Source organism: Protopterus annectens, chromosome 13.part0 (assembly GCF_019279795.1).
Source record: "Protopterus annectens isolate FY-2018-M chromosome 13.part0, PAN1.0, whole genome shotgun sequence".
NCBI classification, from domain to species: domain Eukaryota; kingdom Metazoa; phylum Chordata; order Ceratodontiformes; family Protopteridae; genus Protopterus; species Protopterus annectens.
Genome location: NC_056747.1, coordinates 897,156,497 through 897,176,655, shown reverse-complemented (window position 1 = coordinate 897,176,655; position 20,159 = coordinate 897,156,497). Strand labels below are relative to the sequence as shown.

The 20,159-nt window shown below is 39.1% G+C and overlaps 1 protein-coding gene across 1 annotated transcript in view; it reads right to left on the bottom strand.

The window, feature by feature from the left end:
* Positions 1-1,231: 1,231 nt before the first annotated feature.
* Positions 1,232-20,159, bottom strand: part of LOC122787755 (galectin-9B-like) — a 562,044-nt gene continuing 543,116 nt past the window's right edge. The window contains exon 11 of the mRNA XM_044054650.1: positions 1,232-1,955. Coding sequence (XP_043910585.1) covers positions 1,812-1,955 — 144 coding nt within the window. The 3' untranslated portion in view covers positions 1,232-1,811. The remainder of the gene's footprint in view (positions 1,956-20,159) is intronic.

The window sequence follows — 20,159 nt, the reverse complement described above, 5'->3', positions numbered from 1 at the left end:
CAAGAAATAAAATATCTTACATGGAGTGGAAGAATAGTTCTCAGTTACTATCCACAAAAGTAAACCATTTTTTAGATTTTTCAAATGTGTGAAAAACATGATTTATAAAATATTTTTTGAACAATTTTCTAAAATTATAACGCCTGTTGAGGAAAAAGTCTGCAACAAGCTTCTTCTTTCTTTTTTTTGTCCTGTTGCATATTCTACAACATTTTTATGCTGTATGTAAGTAGCTGTTGCTTTAACTTGCTTTTTACTAATTGGATTATTAATTGTGCTTTTGGAGGGAATTTTATTGATTAATTCTGTTGGGAAGTTTGTATATAAGGATGCTGTGTTTTTTACTATAACTATGTCTGATGAAGTGGTTTGTTTGACCGCGAAAGCACTTACTTCTGATTCTATTTTGTAATAAAAGACATTTTACATCATTTGCTGTCAGCGTTTACCTTCCAGGTTGGGATTTTTCATTCTGACTGCTGTTGGGATTTTATTAGCTTGCCTTATTGGGATTTTTCTTTCTATATTCTACAAAATATCAACTTTCATTTGGGACGGGTTACATCATAACCATTTCTCATGCATCTTATATAGTTTCCTGTTCATTTATCTGCACACAGCATGGTACATGTAATATTTATGCTTTTGGTTTCAATTCTGTAATTGATTTTGAATTGTTCATTTACTTATTGCTGGAAAATTTTATAAAGTGTGGTTGTTTGTAAAAGAAAAGCAAACATCCCTTATCAGCTCTAAGAATGATATTTATGTTCTTTTCTCAACAACATAATATATATATGGGCAGTCCAGCTGTAGGATGATCAAGATGACATCCTACAAAAATTGCAGCACATTATAAAGAGTATCACAATACTTCTAAAGGCAAAGTTTGCAATCAGTTAATAACCACAATGGAGAACATCTTCAGTGCATAGCCTATGACTGACTTGCTCAAAACTGTACAGTATGTAACTCGAGATGGGCCATCAAACTCAGGTGCCTAAGAAAAGCACTATCAGCATGAAGCTGTAACCCACTGTGCTGTACTACAGGGTTTAGCTGCAGTAGTACACTGAAACAGAAAAAATATATTCACAGAAAATAGTCTATTCATGCCACTAAATTGAGGTACTACCATTCAGAACGTTTTTTTATGATATGCATCCAATAGAAACAACTAAATGTGTGATGTATTACACTAAATAAATCAACAACTACCTCTGAAGCCATGAAAGGTACATGCTTTTTTATTTCACTTGGTGCATGGATATTTTACTGGTGACATGAATTTTTAGAAAGTAATTGCACAAATGATGATTATTGGTCCAAAAGATATATATTTAAAAAGATGAAACTGGAAGGGCATGTCGAGTCTTTTTCAACAATAACTTCAAGTAGATAAAATAATCCTTTCATTATATAAGTGCTAAAAGACAGACTAAAACACTGAAACATTGTGATTAGGTAAAAAAGTTAAAATATTCTGGACAGTTTTAGATTTTAGTGACTCTTTCTAGACAACTAATTTGAACTTCCAGATTACTACTGTCAACATAATTGTAAGCTTCAATAACTGTTAACACATCCATAGTTTTCACATTTTAAGGCTACAATTTCTAGAGGTATTCAAGCAATGTATACAAATAGCAACAAGCTTAAATTTTCAATCTTTCACACTGTAACATATGATAAAATGTTTAGTGGTTATTCCATAACAGTAGAAATTATAATAAGACAGAACTAAAGGAGCCAAAGATCATGTACATAGTTTATAAAATTTTCAAAAAGATTCTGAATATAGATTTTTCCTTTCAGAAATATACACTTGTAAGCTGGACGTCGCCACCTATTTCAATCTTATTTATCAAGTGAAGGTTGGACTCTCGATGTCTGAAGTCAAACATTTGTCCATTTACACTGACTTTGAAACCATGATGCTCACAGACAATTGAGATCTGTAATTAGAAAATGCAAAAATTACACAAAGCAAGTTGTGGAAAATGTACACTGCACACTCCTTTCAAAAGACAACAGTCAGAACTAGAAGTTCACTGTCATATGTGAAAATATAATACATTTAAAATTACAATTAAAAATAAACAAAAGTAAATATATTAATATCCCAATATAAAATTATATGTGTGTGTGTGCATATATATATATATATATATATATATATATATATATATATATATATATATATATATATATATAAAATCTTTATGGATTCACTTAAAAATTTCAACATTTCTGCGGGGAGGGGGGAAGCGCCCCTACACCCCATACCCCCACTACTTAAATATACCAAGTCTGAGATCACACTACAGTGAGGAAAAGGGAAATCTCCCATTCCGCGCTGTATGCAGATCTCCATTCTAAAACTTTGATCATATGGTCTTGATCATATGAATTTCGAGGTTTTTAGGATTTTGAAATTTCGAAGGGAACCCATATATCATATATTTATATATATATATATATAGAGAGAGAGAGAGAGAGAGACACACACACATACATAAAATTTTTTTTATATATATATACATATATATATATATATATATATATATATATATATATATATATATAAATATATCTGTGTGTGTGTGTTTGTATGGATATATAAAACATACATAAAAAACTTGTAATTTATGCTTCTGCAGCATTAAAATTTCACAGACTGCTAACAGAAATTCTATCACTCAAGCTGGGATAAACCTCAGCATGCAGTCTAGTTTGCCACTTAATTTCACAAAGTTCTAAGAGAGACCTCCTAAGACCTGCCTCTAGGACCTCTAGGACCCCTCAATTTTTTCTAATACAAAAAAAAAAACTGAAACATATTTAAATTCTCAAATGAAACAGCATTCTGACTTAAAGCATTATTTAAATTCTTATTACAAATTTCATATGTATGTTCATACAGTCTTTTCTTTAGAAAACTTTTGTTTTCATGGCATAGAAAAACATAACATTTGTTAAACCTAACAAAATAAATGCTATATAAATATATTTAAGTGCATGATTTACCTATTTGAGTTTGCATGGATTTGTCATTTGATTGGTTTATGCAGTACACATGGGTTTGAGAATGTGACATTACAGATTCTGAGGAAGTCACATAAATGAAAGTACTTAATATGCATCTTCATTGCGGAATTGTGGTATGATTAAATTGTTACCAAAGATATTCCAGCATTTGCAATTTACATTTCTTGTGGTTTGCTTTTTGTTTTTTTAGTCATTTTGCCTTATTGGTTTTGTTGTGAAAAAGATAATGCACGTTAGCAAAACATTTTACTCACTGACAGATTCTAGAAAATTTTGTACACTTCACCATACTGAGATATAGTACTTTATTTTCTTTTTTTTAACGATTAAATTTTAAACAGAATATATATTTATATTTAGCAATATTAGATGTTATAAATAAATCTTATAACAACAATATGTCTAAACAACAGATACACCTAAAACTATCTTTTTCTTATGGTGCCTTATTCCTAAAATAATATGCTTATGGTTTAATAATCATTAATAATTTTATATAACAATATAAACTTAAAAACCTATCATAGAAAATCAAAATATACATTAATCTATCAACAAAGATATTTTCATCCACAATCTGAGATCTGTAATAGCAATTTAAGATCTATGTTTATCTATGTTAATTACATCTGGCACACATCAGTGGGTAGATTTAGACATTCCATAAAACAAGTGCTATATCCTTCTTTGAGTTCTTAGCATTTTTCTAGCTATACATAATATACTTAAGAGGACTGATCCACTGGAATGCAGGTAGGAACTGGATAATTAAATAACACAAAGTGATTTGTTAAAACAACTTATCTAAACAGAAAGCCTGCGCAGAAGATTTTAATTTCAACCAGAATTCATTTAGAGCTGTAAAATCATAAAGATATCTTGCCAGTTTGATTTTTTAATAATTTAAATTTCCAGAATCCTGTGCTTTCACATTTTTTCTGGACTTTGTACAGTGTCAGAAAGGCTTAATGAAGAAATTTCCAAGAAAAGGTTCTCAAATAAACAAAGACCTAAAGAATACTTTTTACGTGATGAGTTTAATTTCTTATCTTTCTTAGAAAAGACTGAATAATCAGTTTGATGTAAAATTTCTAAAAAGAATAATTCTAAAAGGAATTATATGCATTAGTTTTGTTTGAAATTATTTTGTATACATTTGATAAATGAAATATCAAAGTCATCCTACTTGATAAAACAGAACTTGCATAATAAAAATCCCAATGCAAAAATGAATGCTAGCAAACAAGCAAGAATGGAACTTTATATTACTAGAAACTCCAAACAAAATAAGAACTTCTCACTCACTTGCACTTTATCACAACAAACATAAAAAGGTAATAAGCATATCTAAATCACATTATATAGACTTAATTGACCACATGGTATATTCCAAAAGATGTCACGATTAATTAATCAAATTCTCATATATAATCTAACAAGGGAGATATTTTTCCAGTTCTATCATAAGTGATATTTTTGATAATATGAACTGTCCGATGTTTTGTGCAATTAGCCTCTTGTTTTACACATTATACAGTCATGATTTGGTAACTTACATTACAATCAAATCCACAAAGAATGAATCCAGCGTAATTGTACAGAAGCTTCTGAAAGACCTATTAGTTAACCCTTTAACTGCAAAAGCAGGGAAATACATATACAAATAAGTAAATAACTACAAAAAGTCACTGTAGGTAATTATGTAAGCAAGTAAGTAAATAAATAAATAGTGTCAGGAACCAGTAGCAAACCAGAGCATACAAAAGAAAAGTCCATGGCATTATAAGACTCATCAGTAAGTAAATAAATAAAAATAACGAAATAAATAAGAACTGAATAAAGTTAGGCACTTCAGATCAGCGGCAAGCACTTCATTAAATGGGACTGCCACAATAATAATAAAAGTAACAAATGACAAATGTATCATTTGTGAGACGATTTCCTTAGGCACTACTCCAAAGGGCTGCCTGCTGCGGACTGTATTATTCCTGCTGTCCCTTTTCTAATCCTGTAGTCACTGCACAGTTCTGCCTCACAGAATAATTAGGTTGGATTTGCTCTGTGAAGGTTTGATTGTCACATAGAAAGCCCATTATTTAACATGTTTAAGCCTTTCAGTCAATGAGACAAAAATACATCTTTTTAAGCTTGCCATTTCTGTCATTTTAGTAACTTCAGTGAATCCTGCAGTATAAAGAATAAGGAATAACTAAATCACATTTTATACACATATATTTATGAATAAAATGTTTAAATGATTTTAGTATTACATTAATATAATTTGATCTTATAGGTCTAGTGTTATAAAATGCATATACTTCTTCAATAGCAATGGCATTTTATTTTCTAAAATTTAGAATTCTTGATTGAACATCCTTCCAGCTCTTTTCAGATATTTATTTCCATTTGGTGCTGCATTTCTTTTTGCGTTTTCCTCTCACCTGCCCTTCATTATTACAATCCCACCCCTTGTGGCCTATCTGTGCTGGGTTAACTAGCTACTCCATGCCCCCCCAAACTTATTCCAGTAATCGCTGAGGCCAGTCATGGATCACAGGCAATAGGGCTTGGTACTTCTGAACTTCCATCTGGGTGGGGGGGAACTTGCCTACCCTACTGCAATGTGGTATGGTCCTTGGGGGTGTGCAATGTGGAATCCATGGCACATCACTCTACCTCCTTTAAAGTTCAGCCAAGCCCCACTGCCCCCTGCTGACCACGCCTCCTCTGGCGATATCCCCAGTCTCCACTAGGGATCATTGTCTGGAGATGCCCATGTACCACCCTTCCCACAGGATGGGCACAACCATCTCTCTCTGCCTCTCCATCAGTCACCAGGGATGCTAACTGAACACAGCTCACCTGAGCCATAGTCAGAGCTGTATGCCGCAATGCCACTGGAGTGACTATTTGGTGGTGTATGTTGGCCACAACCTATTTTTATATATATATATATATATATATATATATATATATATATATATATATATATATATATATATTTTTTTTTAAGTACAAACACTTAAGAATAGGATTCTATACATAGAATAATAATCCATCCTGGGTCCCACAGCCTGATATGACAAATATAAATAATTTGTGGTCTATTGGGATACCAAAGAAATTCAATAAAGAAATTAAAGTATTTGATCTGCATTACTTTACCTTCTTGGCACTTACAAGTGGTACCAGTTTAGAAAATGTAAAACACATACATATGAAATATGTTAAAATTACTTTTCCATCTGCATGAGGGGTGTTTATCATCAGCAAACAGCTGTAAAAGTAAACTGTCTTCAGGCATGAAAAAAGGAATTGTGGAGCCTGATCAAGTACATCCACTTAACATACAAACTCATCGCATCATAGAGATGATGTAATACAGTGCATCTATTTAAAGGTGGAGATGAATTTTCTGCTAGTGGGATGCTTAGGTCTGCATGCTGTACAGCACTATAGGGAGTTACTTTAGTAGCAGGTGAGTGATTCCCCCCCAAATCCATGGGTAGATTGTACTGGATGAAGTGCTACAAGATCATGAGTGGCAGGAAGGGGTTGGATGCTAGGATGAACCAAATGCTGCAGAAGTAGTCCAGGTTTCTGTCTCAGTTAGTAGTTCGCAATGAAAGCCTTTGGCATATCAGTCAGGAAATCCAGAAACTGAACTATTGAGGAGCCCAGGTCAGACTGGGCATTAACAGGATATTCCAGATAACTGATCAGCAGGTTGAGGATAGTAAGCAGCTGAAACCTTCTTCCTGGAAATGAAACAGTATGCATTGGAAAGTTACATGACAGAACCCACACTGTAAAAGTTGCAGACTCCAAATCTGACCTTAAACCAGTGATAAGTGGAGTACCACAGGGTTCCGTCCTGGGACCGCTCCTGTTTGGTATCTACTTCACTGAAGTACAGGCTAACACAGAAGGCCTCTGGCTAACGAAGTTTGCAGGTGACTGCAAACCAGGAGCCATAGTCAAGTCCCCAAATGATGTGAACATCCTACAGAAGGGCCTCTCTGAGACAGATGCCTGGAGCCATGGCCTCAAGCTCAATGCCAAAAAGTGCAGTGTCATCCCCTTTGGTAAAAACTCTATACCCATGAACTACCACATAGGCTGCAATCTACTTAACACCGAATGCGTGATAAGAGACCTTGGGACCCAGGTGGACAGTAGTCTCTCCTTTGATAGTCATATCGCCACAGTAGTCAGGAAGTCCTTCTACGTGGCACACCTCATCATAAAAGGGTTCTCATCCAGGAAAAAAGAGGTCATTGTTCCCCTCTACTCGACACTCATTAGACCCACTATGGAGTACAACGCCCCTTTTGGAATGTACCTCACAAGACATCTGCAGCAGCTGGAAAGGCCACAGAAGTACCTCACAAAGAGGATTACTGGACTCAAACAAATGCCCTACACTGACCGCCTCAAAAAACTCCAGCTTTACTACGTAGCATATCGCCTACTCAGAGGTGATCTCTGCCTAACATATAAAGCTATGTCAAACCCCGAGCTGTTGAACATGCTACACCTAAAGAAGTCCCAATCCCTCCGAGCTACACGCTCTAGGGACCTAAACCTTGTCACCACAATAAACAGGACATGCTGGAGGGATAGATTCCTATCCCAGAGACTTCCCATACTCTGGAATAGGCTACCCATCTATGTCAAGCAAAGTTCTTCATTAACACTCTTCAAGAAAAATCTTGATGAGTGGATGGGAAATAGGAAATACACCCTGGCACAGGAAAATAACTTTCTTGGGTGGTGTAAGCCAGGGAACCTTGTTGGCTAGGCTTTCGTAGGCCCTTGGGCCGATAGCCTAGTACCTACCTATGAACCTATGGAAAATATAAAGTATGTAGGGGTTTTTAAAAGGTGGGAAGGACTGGGCACTGTAACATTTATGGAATAGTTGTTTAATGGATTGGAGGGGAACAAGGCTGAGGTATCTTCAAAGCAGTCAGTGCTCACAGAGCTAGGAACGCCAACCCAGTAAGTAGGAGTCCTCAGCATTTAATTGCAAATATAGATAAGTATCATGTGAATCAATGGCTCAATGTGTTGAAAAGAGCAATACGGACGTGGAGCTTGGTGGTGGAAGTAAAATGGGGGAGAAAGAGTCCAGGTGATGGAGGATAACTTGTCATTGCGCTACAATGTCAGTCAAGACAGCAATGATTGATTATGTATGTTATTTGCAGGGCGGTGAAGAGACATGACTCCAGTATCCAACATAAATAATATAAATAATAGTGCATGGCAAAGGTGAAGTAGACTTTCTCCATTAAGGATGAAGAAGGTTGACTCTACAGGAGAAAGAGACTATGGGATCCTGACCCAAGAACACTCCATACTGTGTTGCAGAACATTATCTGCATAACATGCAAAGCTTGAGGCAAGGGCAATATATATAAAGCAGCTCTCAGCTAAGTAGCTACAAGTGAAAAATGGTAAAATAGGCAATCTTGATGGCAGCACTGGTGTGGCTGGTGACACTGGGCCTGGGCCAACAAACAGAGAAGACAGAAGATGGGAAGAGTCCCCAGAAAGTGAGGAAAAAGGCAGTTAATGGTAGTATCTAGATTAAAGGAAAATGCAGAGAAAGTGAGGAGGACATAATAAGGACAAGAGCTGGAATAAGTATGTAACAGAGAGGTATAAACCTAGGCATCAGCCGGAAAGGGGAGGAAGGGGCACACACATACACTGAAAAAAGATCATGTCCCATTTCAGAGAATAAACAGTCAATTCCTGGAGAAGCTAGGGTGAACGAAGCATAATAGGATAAGAGGCTAGCCAGGGGACTGCGAAGATGGAGCTGAAGGTGTAATAAGGAAGTTGAAGAAAGAATGGTACACTGCCTCAAAGAAATTAAGTCACAGGTACTGAATACTGACTGGTAGCCTATCATATACACATGGCATCCCCATTACTATAAAATAGAATAAATGTTCACATCTACATATGTTACGTACAATGCCTAGGAATATATACTACACTGACACTATATTATGTGCTACATGGAAACATCTCATCTTGACTAAATTAGAAGAGGAAATAAACTAGTGGAGGAAAAAAAACATACACAAAAAAACAAAGATATGCCTTTATGGAACACTCATCAATGAGTACAGATTAATCTGATTGCCCCAACTAGAACTTTGCTGACATTATGTTTTTGTACTCCACAGCCTTGTCTGATATACTACCATTCACAGACTCCTCATTTAACTTAAATTTGAAGTTCATACTCCAAGTCTACCCACCCTATTCTTCACCAGGAGTTGTTCCTATAGACAGGGCTCTTTTCTCAATTAAACTTGCTATTTCTTCATATGCATCTTCTGCATCTACCACTGTATCAATATCTGACAGTTCAACAGTATTTTTTTGTTCCACCTATAACTGCATCAGTCTCACTGTAAATACTTTAATTTTTTCCAGTAACCTCATCAGGATTACAAAATGCCAACACTTTCCCATTCCAAAATATCTTTAACAGAGCATGGAACAAACAATAGCTTAAATTTCACTCTTTACACTTACTCTCAAATCCAAAATATTTTTAACACAGCACGGAACAATAGCTTAAATTTCACTCTTTACACTTACTCTCTCTACAGCATCAGACAAACAGTCCAGTTACAGAAACACCACCCACCCAGTCACAGCAAATTTTCTGCTTGGTTTCTACAATGTCTATAGCACAAGTCAAATACTCTGTCAGTGCTGGCCTAGGTTTTCCATATTTGCTTTCCATTTCAGGCAGTGGCAATTTCTTTGTTGAAGTGTTTAGCAAACTTGGCCCATGCCATCATTTTATCTTCTGCCTGCCCAGTAACTTTTTTTTTCATTCACCTTATGTTTACATAACTTGTCTTCCAATCCAGTGAGGTACAACTTAATTTGATCTAGTTTTGTAAAGGCCTCTGTTGCCTTTCGCAGAATCTCTGCTACTTGCTGCCTAACTGGGTCCATCAATGCCTGTTAGTCATGCAGGTATTCCGCATTCTCTGTTGTGGCAGCTCCCAAGCTTTTCATGTAGACATCAAACATTCCTATCACATTCCATAAATCAATTGATACTGCTTCCAGGTAGTTGATCACCTTGCTAGCATTCAATATTGGCATATTTCTAGCTTCTCTGTGCATAGAAAACTAAGTATCATGACAAATGATTTCTGATGCTTGAGCTAATTATCCCTTAAAATTATAAATGTTTAAAACACAATACATATTTTAATCACTAAACATTCAATCACACCTTTATCCCTCTATGCACAGAAATGTACACTGAAATAACTACTTTTAATATCTTCACTAAGTGACTTTGGCTTTCAAATGGAGCATTCCCTGATGGCATCCAATATGAAGCATTGCCATGCATGTATCCTTAATCCATGTGCTTAAGTCTTGAGGATCTATACATATCCTCAGCTTATCCTATGTCACCAGCATTGCATGCTGTTTACTCATTAACTTAGTTCAGTTTGATTAAAAATAACTTCTGTAGCAGTCAGGTGCCAAGCAGCAGATGCCATAAATGGCAAGGATTTTTTTTTATTACTGACTTACGTGATTTATTATTTTTCATCTTCCCTCTGCATTATCTCCCTTTATCATTTGAGAATATGGAAATTAACACCCTCATTCTGCCCTCACTCACCCCTTACGCAACTTTTTAACCTACAGAGACAGAGCTGTTAGGTTAAAATCTGGGGTTATGTGAGGACAGGGATCTCATTAAGTAGTCTGCACAAATTGCTGCAGAAACACATACTACTTTTTTTACTGTTACCACAGCAACAGTTAGACAGCATACTACTCAATGAATCTTACCATTCAGTTGCACAGGTATGTATTGTGTTTAATATTTACAAGTGTTATGACAACATTCATTATTTTTTTGTAAATAAGGGCTCAGTTGGTGAGAAAAATCATTTGGTGGTAAAAATTAAAACAGCCACTTTACTTCTTTTTGAAAGTTTCTCCAAATCCTTTATTATTTTCAAAAGTATTCTCTTACAATATAACCAGTGCAGCAGTTCTTTTCATTACTCATAAAGCACCATAAGGAAGGTGAGGGAAAATGTCCATATGCTATAAAAGTACTGTAGCAAAGTAACTTTTAGCACATGGTCATGTTTCTGTTTGTGTGCTGGTTTTCAATGTTCAGAACTTGATTTAAGGGTACATGTAGGCTTGTCCGGGTATGTGGTGTGAAATGAGAAAACCATCTGTATTGTTGATCCTCGTTCAATCATTACGCATGGGTATCGGTTCTGACCTCGGAACCGAGCCAGCCATTTTCCATGCTCGCGTCATCTACAAACTCTTCCCCATAATCCCCCTCTCCCTGTTACCTCAGATTGAGTTTGCAAGTCAAAAGAAGGTAGAGGCTACCTCTGGTCAAATAACTTAAGAGAACCAGATGGTGAGATCCACTAGAAGCCACAGGAGGGGGAAGCAGGGAGGGTCGTAATGACTGAACGAGGATCAACAGTACAGATGGAACGTTATGGTAAGACATAACTTCTTTATCTGACATTGTTAATCCTCGTTCATTCCTTACACATGGGACAGAGTCCCCAGCTACCTCTATTCCTGAGAGGCTCTCATGGAAGGACATTCCTGAGCACCATAGAACCAAAAGATGCTCTTCCCCTGGAGGCCAAATCCAATGTGTAATGATTGATGAAGGGTTGCAGCTGCACAGATGTCATGTAAAGAAGCTCTGGCATGGAAGGCAGCAGAAGTTGCCACCGACCTTGTTGAATGAGCTTTCATGGTAGTAGGCAATGGGATATTACGTTGTGTATAAATGAAGGTCACACAGTCCTTCAACCATCTAGCTAATGTGACCTTAGCAACAGCAGATCCTAATCTAGGTCCAGAATAGGCCAAAAATAACTGGTCAGATTTACGAAAGGACCTAGTCCTGTTTAAGTAAAAACGGATTTGCCTGTGGATATCCAGGGTATGTAGGCAATACTCTCTTCTGTTTGAATGATTGGGAAAGAAAACTGGCAATTCAATGGTTTGATTAATAGACATTTCAGAGATCACTTTTGGCAGAAATGAAGGATTAGTTCTCAAAGACACACTATCTCTATGAAAAATCAAGTATGGACTTTTGGGTACTTTTCTGTTATCGGGGCAACACTTTAAATACGGTTGCAGAGCTCCGAATCCAGTGTCAAACCATGTCTTTTTGATGTTAATCTTAACAGGTGTGTTACAGCTTTTTTTTTTAAATATTATCCATTAAATTATTTTACACACACCTGTTAATATTAACAACAAAAGGACATGGTTTGACAATGGATTTGGAGGTCAGCAACCGCATTTAAAGTGTTTGGCTGATAACAGAGTAGAGCAAAATAAAACAAATCAATTTCTCCATAATATGCATACTATTAAACATATTCTTCATAAAGTCCTAATCCAAATCTGTAATTAAACTTAGTTGGCATCTTGCAGCTACAAAGATGCAATCAGAATCACGAAACAGCTGTTTGGCACTAAGCATTTTTTTAAAAGCCTCAGGTACTGATTTAGCTAGGCTTCACTGATAACGGAAATAGCCATTGCTAGGATGTACAAATATATTGTTATCTTACAAGGGCAAGCATATTATGACTATTGAAAAAAAAGACAGGTTTTCCAAATTTTATGTATGTTTATTTTTACTGTCTTTAACATGATCGTTCAGCTGTAATCTACTACCTTAACACATCTTAACAAGATGTGTGTAAAAATTAAAAATAACTTCTATTTTTTAAAACTTATTTTTAAAACAAATAATTTTACAGATATGTGGTACAGACATGTGAAGGAACTGGATTACAGCTGAACAATCGCATTGAAAGTGTTGCCCCAATAACAGAAAAGTACCGACTTTTGATACATAAAGTTTGAAGCTCAGAGATACGTCTGGCAGAAGTAATGGCGACCAAAAACAAGGTTTTCCATGACAAATACTTGAGGTCGCAAGAAGAAGCTAGTTCGAATAGTGGCATTGTCAGACCTTGTAGAACTAATGATAGATCCCATGGTCGAATAGGTTCTCTAAAAGGTGGCTTCAGATGATTCACACCTTTTATGAAAGTCTTACACAATTTGTGAGACATAAGAGAGGAATCCTGGACACCCTCATGGAAATTAGAAATTGCAGCCAAATGAACTCTAATGGTAGAGGCCGATAGACCCGATTGAAAAAGGTCAGCCAGATAGCCTAGTATTATCGACACTGGTGCTGAGAAGGGATCTACTTGTTTATCTTTCAGCCAACAGGTAAATCTTTTCCACTTGCTTAGATAAGTAATTCTAGTGGAAGACTTATGAGATGCAATGAGAATGTCACATACTGGTAAAGAAAGATCATTCTGCCTGGCAATCAAGGAAATTGGAGTAGCCAAGCTGTGAGTTGCTGGCTTTTCAATTTGGGATGAATCAGGTTCTGTGGGTGTGAGATCAACTATGGGGTTGGATGGAGAATCCATGGTCGATCTAGTAGGTGAGTCCAAAGGAAGGGGAACCAAATCTGACTAGGCCAATATGATGCTATGAGGATCACCTTGCTCTTCAACCGATGGGCTTTCTTCAGAAACTGGGGAATGAGGGGAAAGGGTGGGAATGGGACTACAGCGCCCCTGGGTGATTGCCCTATAGGGGGAATCAGGGCGAAGAAGTTGCTGCATTTGTAGTTGGTCGGGGATGCAAAGAGGTCACAACAAGGACGGCCCCAGCGGTGGAAGATCACCGCCGCTATCAAGGGATTCAGGGACCACTCGTGAGGTTGCAGAATGCACCTGCTGAGTCTGTCTGCTATCATGTTGGAACTCCTGGGAATGTGCATTGCTAGAAGAAAACGGTTGTTAGCCATCGCCCATTGCCATATCCTCATGGCCTCTTGATAAAGGGGGTAAGATTTGGTTCCACCTTGCTTGTTGATGTACCAGACCACCACGTTGCCTGATTGAATCGCAATTGTCCCAGACGGCAGCAGGGGATGGATGGAATGCTTGCAACGCTAGAAGCACTGCCCACAGCTCTAGAACATTTATATGCAGATGGGCCTCCAGTTCGGACCAAGTGCCTTGGACTGTCTGTCCCTGACATAGCCCCCCCACCCCATCAGGGAGGCATCTATGGTCACTGTGGCCTTGGGTTACTGGGGGGAGAAGGGGTGAGACCATTGTGACAGATTGTGTGTCATCCACCAATTTAAATCCTCTTTGCACCTGTGGATTACTCAAATCTTGGCTGAAAGAGGACGCTGAAAAGGATACCATTGGGTGAGCAGTAGCGTTTGTAGAAGCCTCATATGAAACCTGGCCAGGGGGACAATGGTAATGGAGGCTGCCATGGAACCAAACAGCTGTACAACAGAGTGAGCTGTGGATTTCTCCCTTGAAATGATTGGAATCAGTTGTTGCTTTATCCTTAAAATTCTGTGCTCTGGAATGGCAGCTCTGCAGTTCTTTGTGTCCAAGATAACCCCTATGAATTATGTCGACTGAGATGGGGTGAGATTGGATTTTTGCCAGTTTATGGTTATGCCTAGCCTTTGTGCAGCGAGGAGAGAGTATGCCAGGGCTTCTTCCAATAGATGTCTGGAGGGGGCGGAAATGAGCTAGTCGTCTAGGTATGGAAACACCTGGAATCCTTGAAGTTGCAAGTGAGCTGTGACGACTGCCATGCACTTTGTGAACACTCTGGGGGCTGTAGAGATTCTGAAGGGCAGTACTCTGAACTGGTAGTGACTGTCTCCTGCACAGAAGTGCAGAAATCTTCTTTGATGGCCTGTCCACTTTTATGTGGTAGTACGCATCTTGAAGATCTATCGAGCACATCCAATCGTCTTTTTCCAAAAGTGGGAGGATAGACTGTATTGTGACCATCCGGAATTTTTGTACTCTCAAACTTGTTCAATACACCAAGATCCAAAATTGGTCTCCAGTCCCCAGTTTTCTTTGGCACCAAAAATAGTCTTGAGTAGAATCTGGATCCTAACTGGTCTGGAGGGACTATTTGGATGACTCTCTTTCTTAGCAGCTTTTCTATCTCTAGTGCTGCTTCTTCCCTTTGTCTGGGTGGAACGTCGGGAAGGTTTTTTGAAGGGACAGGACAAATATCGAAGGGGATATGACAACCTCTGGTTATAATCCTTTGTACCCAAGAATCGGTGGTGATGGTTAGCCAGGCAGAAGGGTACAAGGAGAAATGACCCCCAACCATCTCCAGAGGAAAGGAGTTGGGCCACTCTTCAGGAGCGCTGGTAGGATTGGCCAGGGAAAGAGTCCCTGTAACCCTGGTTACGCAGACCCCCTCTGCCCAGAAAGGAGCGTCTTCCCTGTGAGTTTCCCCCTCTGCCTCTAGGGGAGAACTCGGCCTGTGTGTCACGGAAAGGACCCTGAGATTTCTTGAACCATATCTTCCCACTCTTTTGGTTTTGGGAGACAGCACGTTGAGGGGAAGAATAGCGGACACCTATGACAGAAAGGGTTTTACCGTCCTGTTCACATCTGGCCAGTGTGCTTTTAACTTTGGGTCCAAACAACGAAGAGGCCTCAATGGGAGCGTTAAGAAAGGAAGCCTTAAAGGGTTCCGTGAAATTGCACAAGCGTATCCAGGCGTGTCGTCTCAAGACCGCAGCTGAACCCACCACTCTAGCTGCTCCTTCTGATGTGTGAAATATCAGTCACATAGAGAAGTTAGATATTGACTCAATGGTGGCCAGCTGAGAGGCCACTTTGTCACGGACCTCATCAGACACGGCACCAGCCAAGGTTTCAGAGAGCTCGGATATCAGATCCCTTTGAAGCCTGGTAAAGTGTGCCATATAATTCAGGGACCTGATAGTAAAGGTCGCTGATGCAAAGGTGCACTTCCCTATCCTGCCCAGGGCCCGGGACTCTGTTAGGCGGATGGACAGTCTGGCTTTCTTCTTCTGCCAGATCCTTTTTTGTTGCGGCCGCCACCACCAGAGCATCCACAGGAAGACCTTTAGACCAATTTGGATCCGTTGTAGGAGGGGACAAAATCTTATCTGGCCTCCAGGGAATAGCCACGACGGTGTCAGGAGCCTTCCACGCACGCTGCACGATGAGCTGGACAAGTTCATTGGCAGGTGGAGTAACCCAGGAGATAGGAGCCGGGCGCGAAAGGCCTGCAGGAACACAGACTCCTCAGAGGTTGGATTAGAGGGCTGCCAGTCACCTCTCTGTTTAAGGATTTTGCGGATATCACCGAAGAATACCTCAGAGGGTGACCGAGGGGATCCTTCCCCCTCATCAAAGTCTGAGTCTTCAGTAAGGGACTCCTCTGTGGAGTCCATGTGCTTCCTCTTACACAAACTTTTCTGGTGGACTTCCTCAGACGGAGAAGCTGGGGAAGACAGCGGAAAAGGGGTTTCCTGTGGGAATATGTCCTGAGGCCCTTGCACCAGGTGTCCGCTAGGTGCAGCTTGTGAAACCAGTGTACCAGAGGAGGGCGGGGAGATTGACAGACCAGTATCACCAGCAGAAGCGAAAGCCTTCTCCATCAGTTGAAAGGCTGGTCCACCTGAAGGGGAGTGAGTGTCTAGGACAGGGGTCATCCCTCCCCTAAGTGGCTCAGCCTGCCGACTCGGAGTCCCCGGATGGCTGTGGAGCAGCAAATTATGTGTGTCACAACTGTCATCCTGGGTCATAGCAAAACTTTCCTGCCACGACGGCAACTGCGGTTCCTTAGTGAGATCCAGGGTTGGGAGGGTGGCCTAATGGTTAAGGTGTTTGCCTTACAAACACAAGGTGTAGGGTTTGAGTCTCATAGGGGATAACTGGCTAGGCTTAAAATGGCTCGTTAGCTTAGTACTAATCTATGAACCTATGAACCATAAAGGGAACCACAGAGGGGGAAGACCGAGCTTTATCAATGGACTTCAAAGGCAATGAAGGAGGAGAGTAAGAAGGGGTCTGGGGATTGGTGATCACCTCCCAAGGAAGGATAGGTCCTGGGGGGGTGGGATGCCTCTGGCCAAAAGCACTTGATCCACAAGACGCAACACATCGTGTTCGAAAGGCTTCTAGTGGACCTCACGGAGACTGAGGGAGAAAACAGGCCTGTCCACAGAAGAGACAAACTTGGTGCCCACCTCACCAGTCCGCACCAAGAACAACAGTGCCAAGAGAGACTGGACTACGGGTGTCTGCACCGAGGAAGTCATCAGTGCCGAGGTCACGGTCTGCACTGAAACAGGGATTGGTGCCGAACTGGTTGTCGGTACCGAAGCTGGAACCGACAAAATTGGAGCCAACAACTGAGGCGTCGGTTCCGAGTAAGATTTTGGAGGCGACGTGGTCAAGGTCTGCACTGACTGAGCGGTCGGTGCCGATACAGTAGTCGTAATAATCTGAACCGAAGAGACCCTCGGTGCCAATATAGTGAAGGCTGCAGGAGAATATGGAGCCGAGATCACTAATGGAGCTGAAGGCCTTGGTGCCGAAAGTCTAGGCACCGAAAGCACTGGGGTTGACTGAGTAAGCTCCAGAGCGGAAACTTTAGCCTTTTTAGGTTTTGGTTGGCGGGAGTATGAAGGCAAAGACTTGGCCTTAGTATGAATATCCAAAATTTTCTTATGGGCTCTAGGAGGGGTTGAGGTCTCCAACCCAGAAATAGCCTCTGAAAAGGGAGATTTAAAAAGTCCCTTCAGCAACAACTTGTTTTTCCTTTCTAACAAGGTTCTGTTAGAAAAATTTTCACAGACAGTACAGGGCGGGTCAACAGATAAATGGGACGCCCCCAAACAATAAACGCACAAAGGGTGTGCATCAGATATAGGTAATTTGTGTCCACAATCAGAACACCTTTTAAAACCCGGACTACCTTTCTCATCTGCCATGACAGAAAAAAAGGATAGTAGAAAGGGTACCAGCAATGGTACAAAAGAGTACCCGAAGGTATGAAAAAAGGAAGATTACCAACGATGGTAGGGGAGAAATACCTCGCGGTAAAGGGTGTAGAGAAAAGAGAAGAAAACTCAAGAAAATATGGTCACTAGATGCGATAGGGTAAGAGACAACAAATAGAAACTTTTCTGACAGAAAATGTTATATAAATGACTATTCTGACAACAAATAACCGAATGGCAACGCGGCAAACGAAATCTGGGGTAACAGGGAGAGAGGGATTATGAGTAAGAGTTTAGCTCGAGAGTTTGTAGCTGACGCGAACTTGGAAAATGAATGAATGAGGATTAACAATATCAGACCTGAAGTTAACTCTTAATATTAGACTGGCAGCAAAAGTTAAAGATTTGGCAAATGGGTACACAACTGCACCAGCCAAATCTACTTGAGTACAGAGATGTGAGCAAATGATGTCACCATGGCCATGGTATATTACACGGTGAGAAATGGGGACATTGCATGCTGCACTCAAGAAGCAACACTATTTGGAAAAATGTGCAGTACAGTAAATATTATGGCTACCAATGGTCTGTGCAATATGTCCTTTCCCAGCTTCTGCTACATATTCAAAATAATATGAACCAAATGTTGAAGTCTTCTTTTGCAGAAGGGGGCATCCCCCCCACTAAGGAGGTCTTGCCAGGCAATTAGTGCAGTAGATCATGAAAAATCAAGAAAAAGAAGAGATCCTGGTGAGTGAGAAAGCAACCCCAGTTCAATTACACTAGCAAAATCTCACTGATAATTTTGCATACCCCTTTCTTCTAAGGTTCCTTAGCATTACCTGTATATATATATATATATATATATATATATATATATATATATATATATATATATATGTATATATAGATATATATATATACACACATACACACACACACGTCCATATACACACTTACTAGATACAACATTAACTTTGTATTTATATCAAATCATAAAAAAAGGATAAATAAAGAATAAATAAATTCATAAACGCATTAGGCTCTTAAGTTTTAATAGACACATAATGGAACACTGGTCATTTAGTCCTGAAAAGCTATGGGCATTCAACATCAACTGCCACCATAGCTCCTGTCTTTCAAGTGGTAAGGTCACCGGACCCCCTCTGACACTTCCCACTACTTGTTCGATGACCCTAAATTTAAAATGGTGTCCTGAATTATCCTGCACATGTCTAGCCAGGGCATTATTTTCTTTGCTCCTATTTATGCTATAGATATGGTCATAGATCCTTTCCCTAATTTTACAGTCGAACTTACTGACATAAAATCCTGGGCATAGTTGGCATTTCGCTGAATAAACCACACTCTCAGAATTACAGTCAAATCTCCTTGCAGTTGAATACCGTACATTCCCAACCATGTAGTCCCTGCCTATATCTATAAATTGTCAATAGGGGCATGCTTCACATTTTACCATCCCAGCATTAACTTTATGCTTACTTTCTAAAATATTTTTTAAATTAAGTCCTTTTTTGTAAACAATTCTAGGTACGGTTCCTACTTTGTTTCTACAATCTGCATCTTCCATCAAAATACACCAATTCTTTGTCAAAATATTTCTTATAGTTTCAGCATGCAGCATGTAGGTAGTTATTAGGCTAACTTCATAGTTCACCTCTCCTATTGTCCCCTACAATATTTGCCTACAAAGGTGTTAACCTCTGGTTAGGGCACTTCAAAATAGGAGAAAAATGCCCTTCCATTCTTTTCACTTTGTCAATTAATTCTTGCACAAGGTACTCAGGGTAATACCTTTTCACAAACATCTGCTTTAAATTACTACATTCCAACAGAAAGTCAGATCTCAATGTGGTCATTCTCACTGCCCTCACTAACTGGCCTTTAACTATGGATTTATACTGGTATTGTGGGTGGCAAGTGGTATAGTGCAGAAATGAGTTTGAATAAGTTTTCTTTCTAAAAAATTTTGAGGTGTAACATAAGTTGACCCTGTCTTTTAGTAGTTCTACATCTAAGTATGCAATACTCGCTTCATCAAAATTAAAAGTAAATTCTAGAAAGGGTGTACTTCCATTCATTAAGTATTTCAGATGCTATTTCTATCCCACCATTAATGATCATACGTATATCATCCAAGAACCGTGTGTAATAAATATTTTTTTCTTTAATTTTACTTATACTTAAC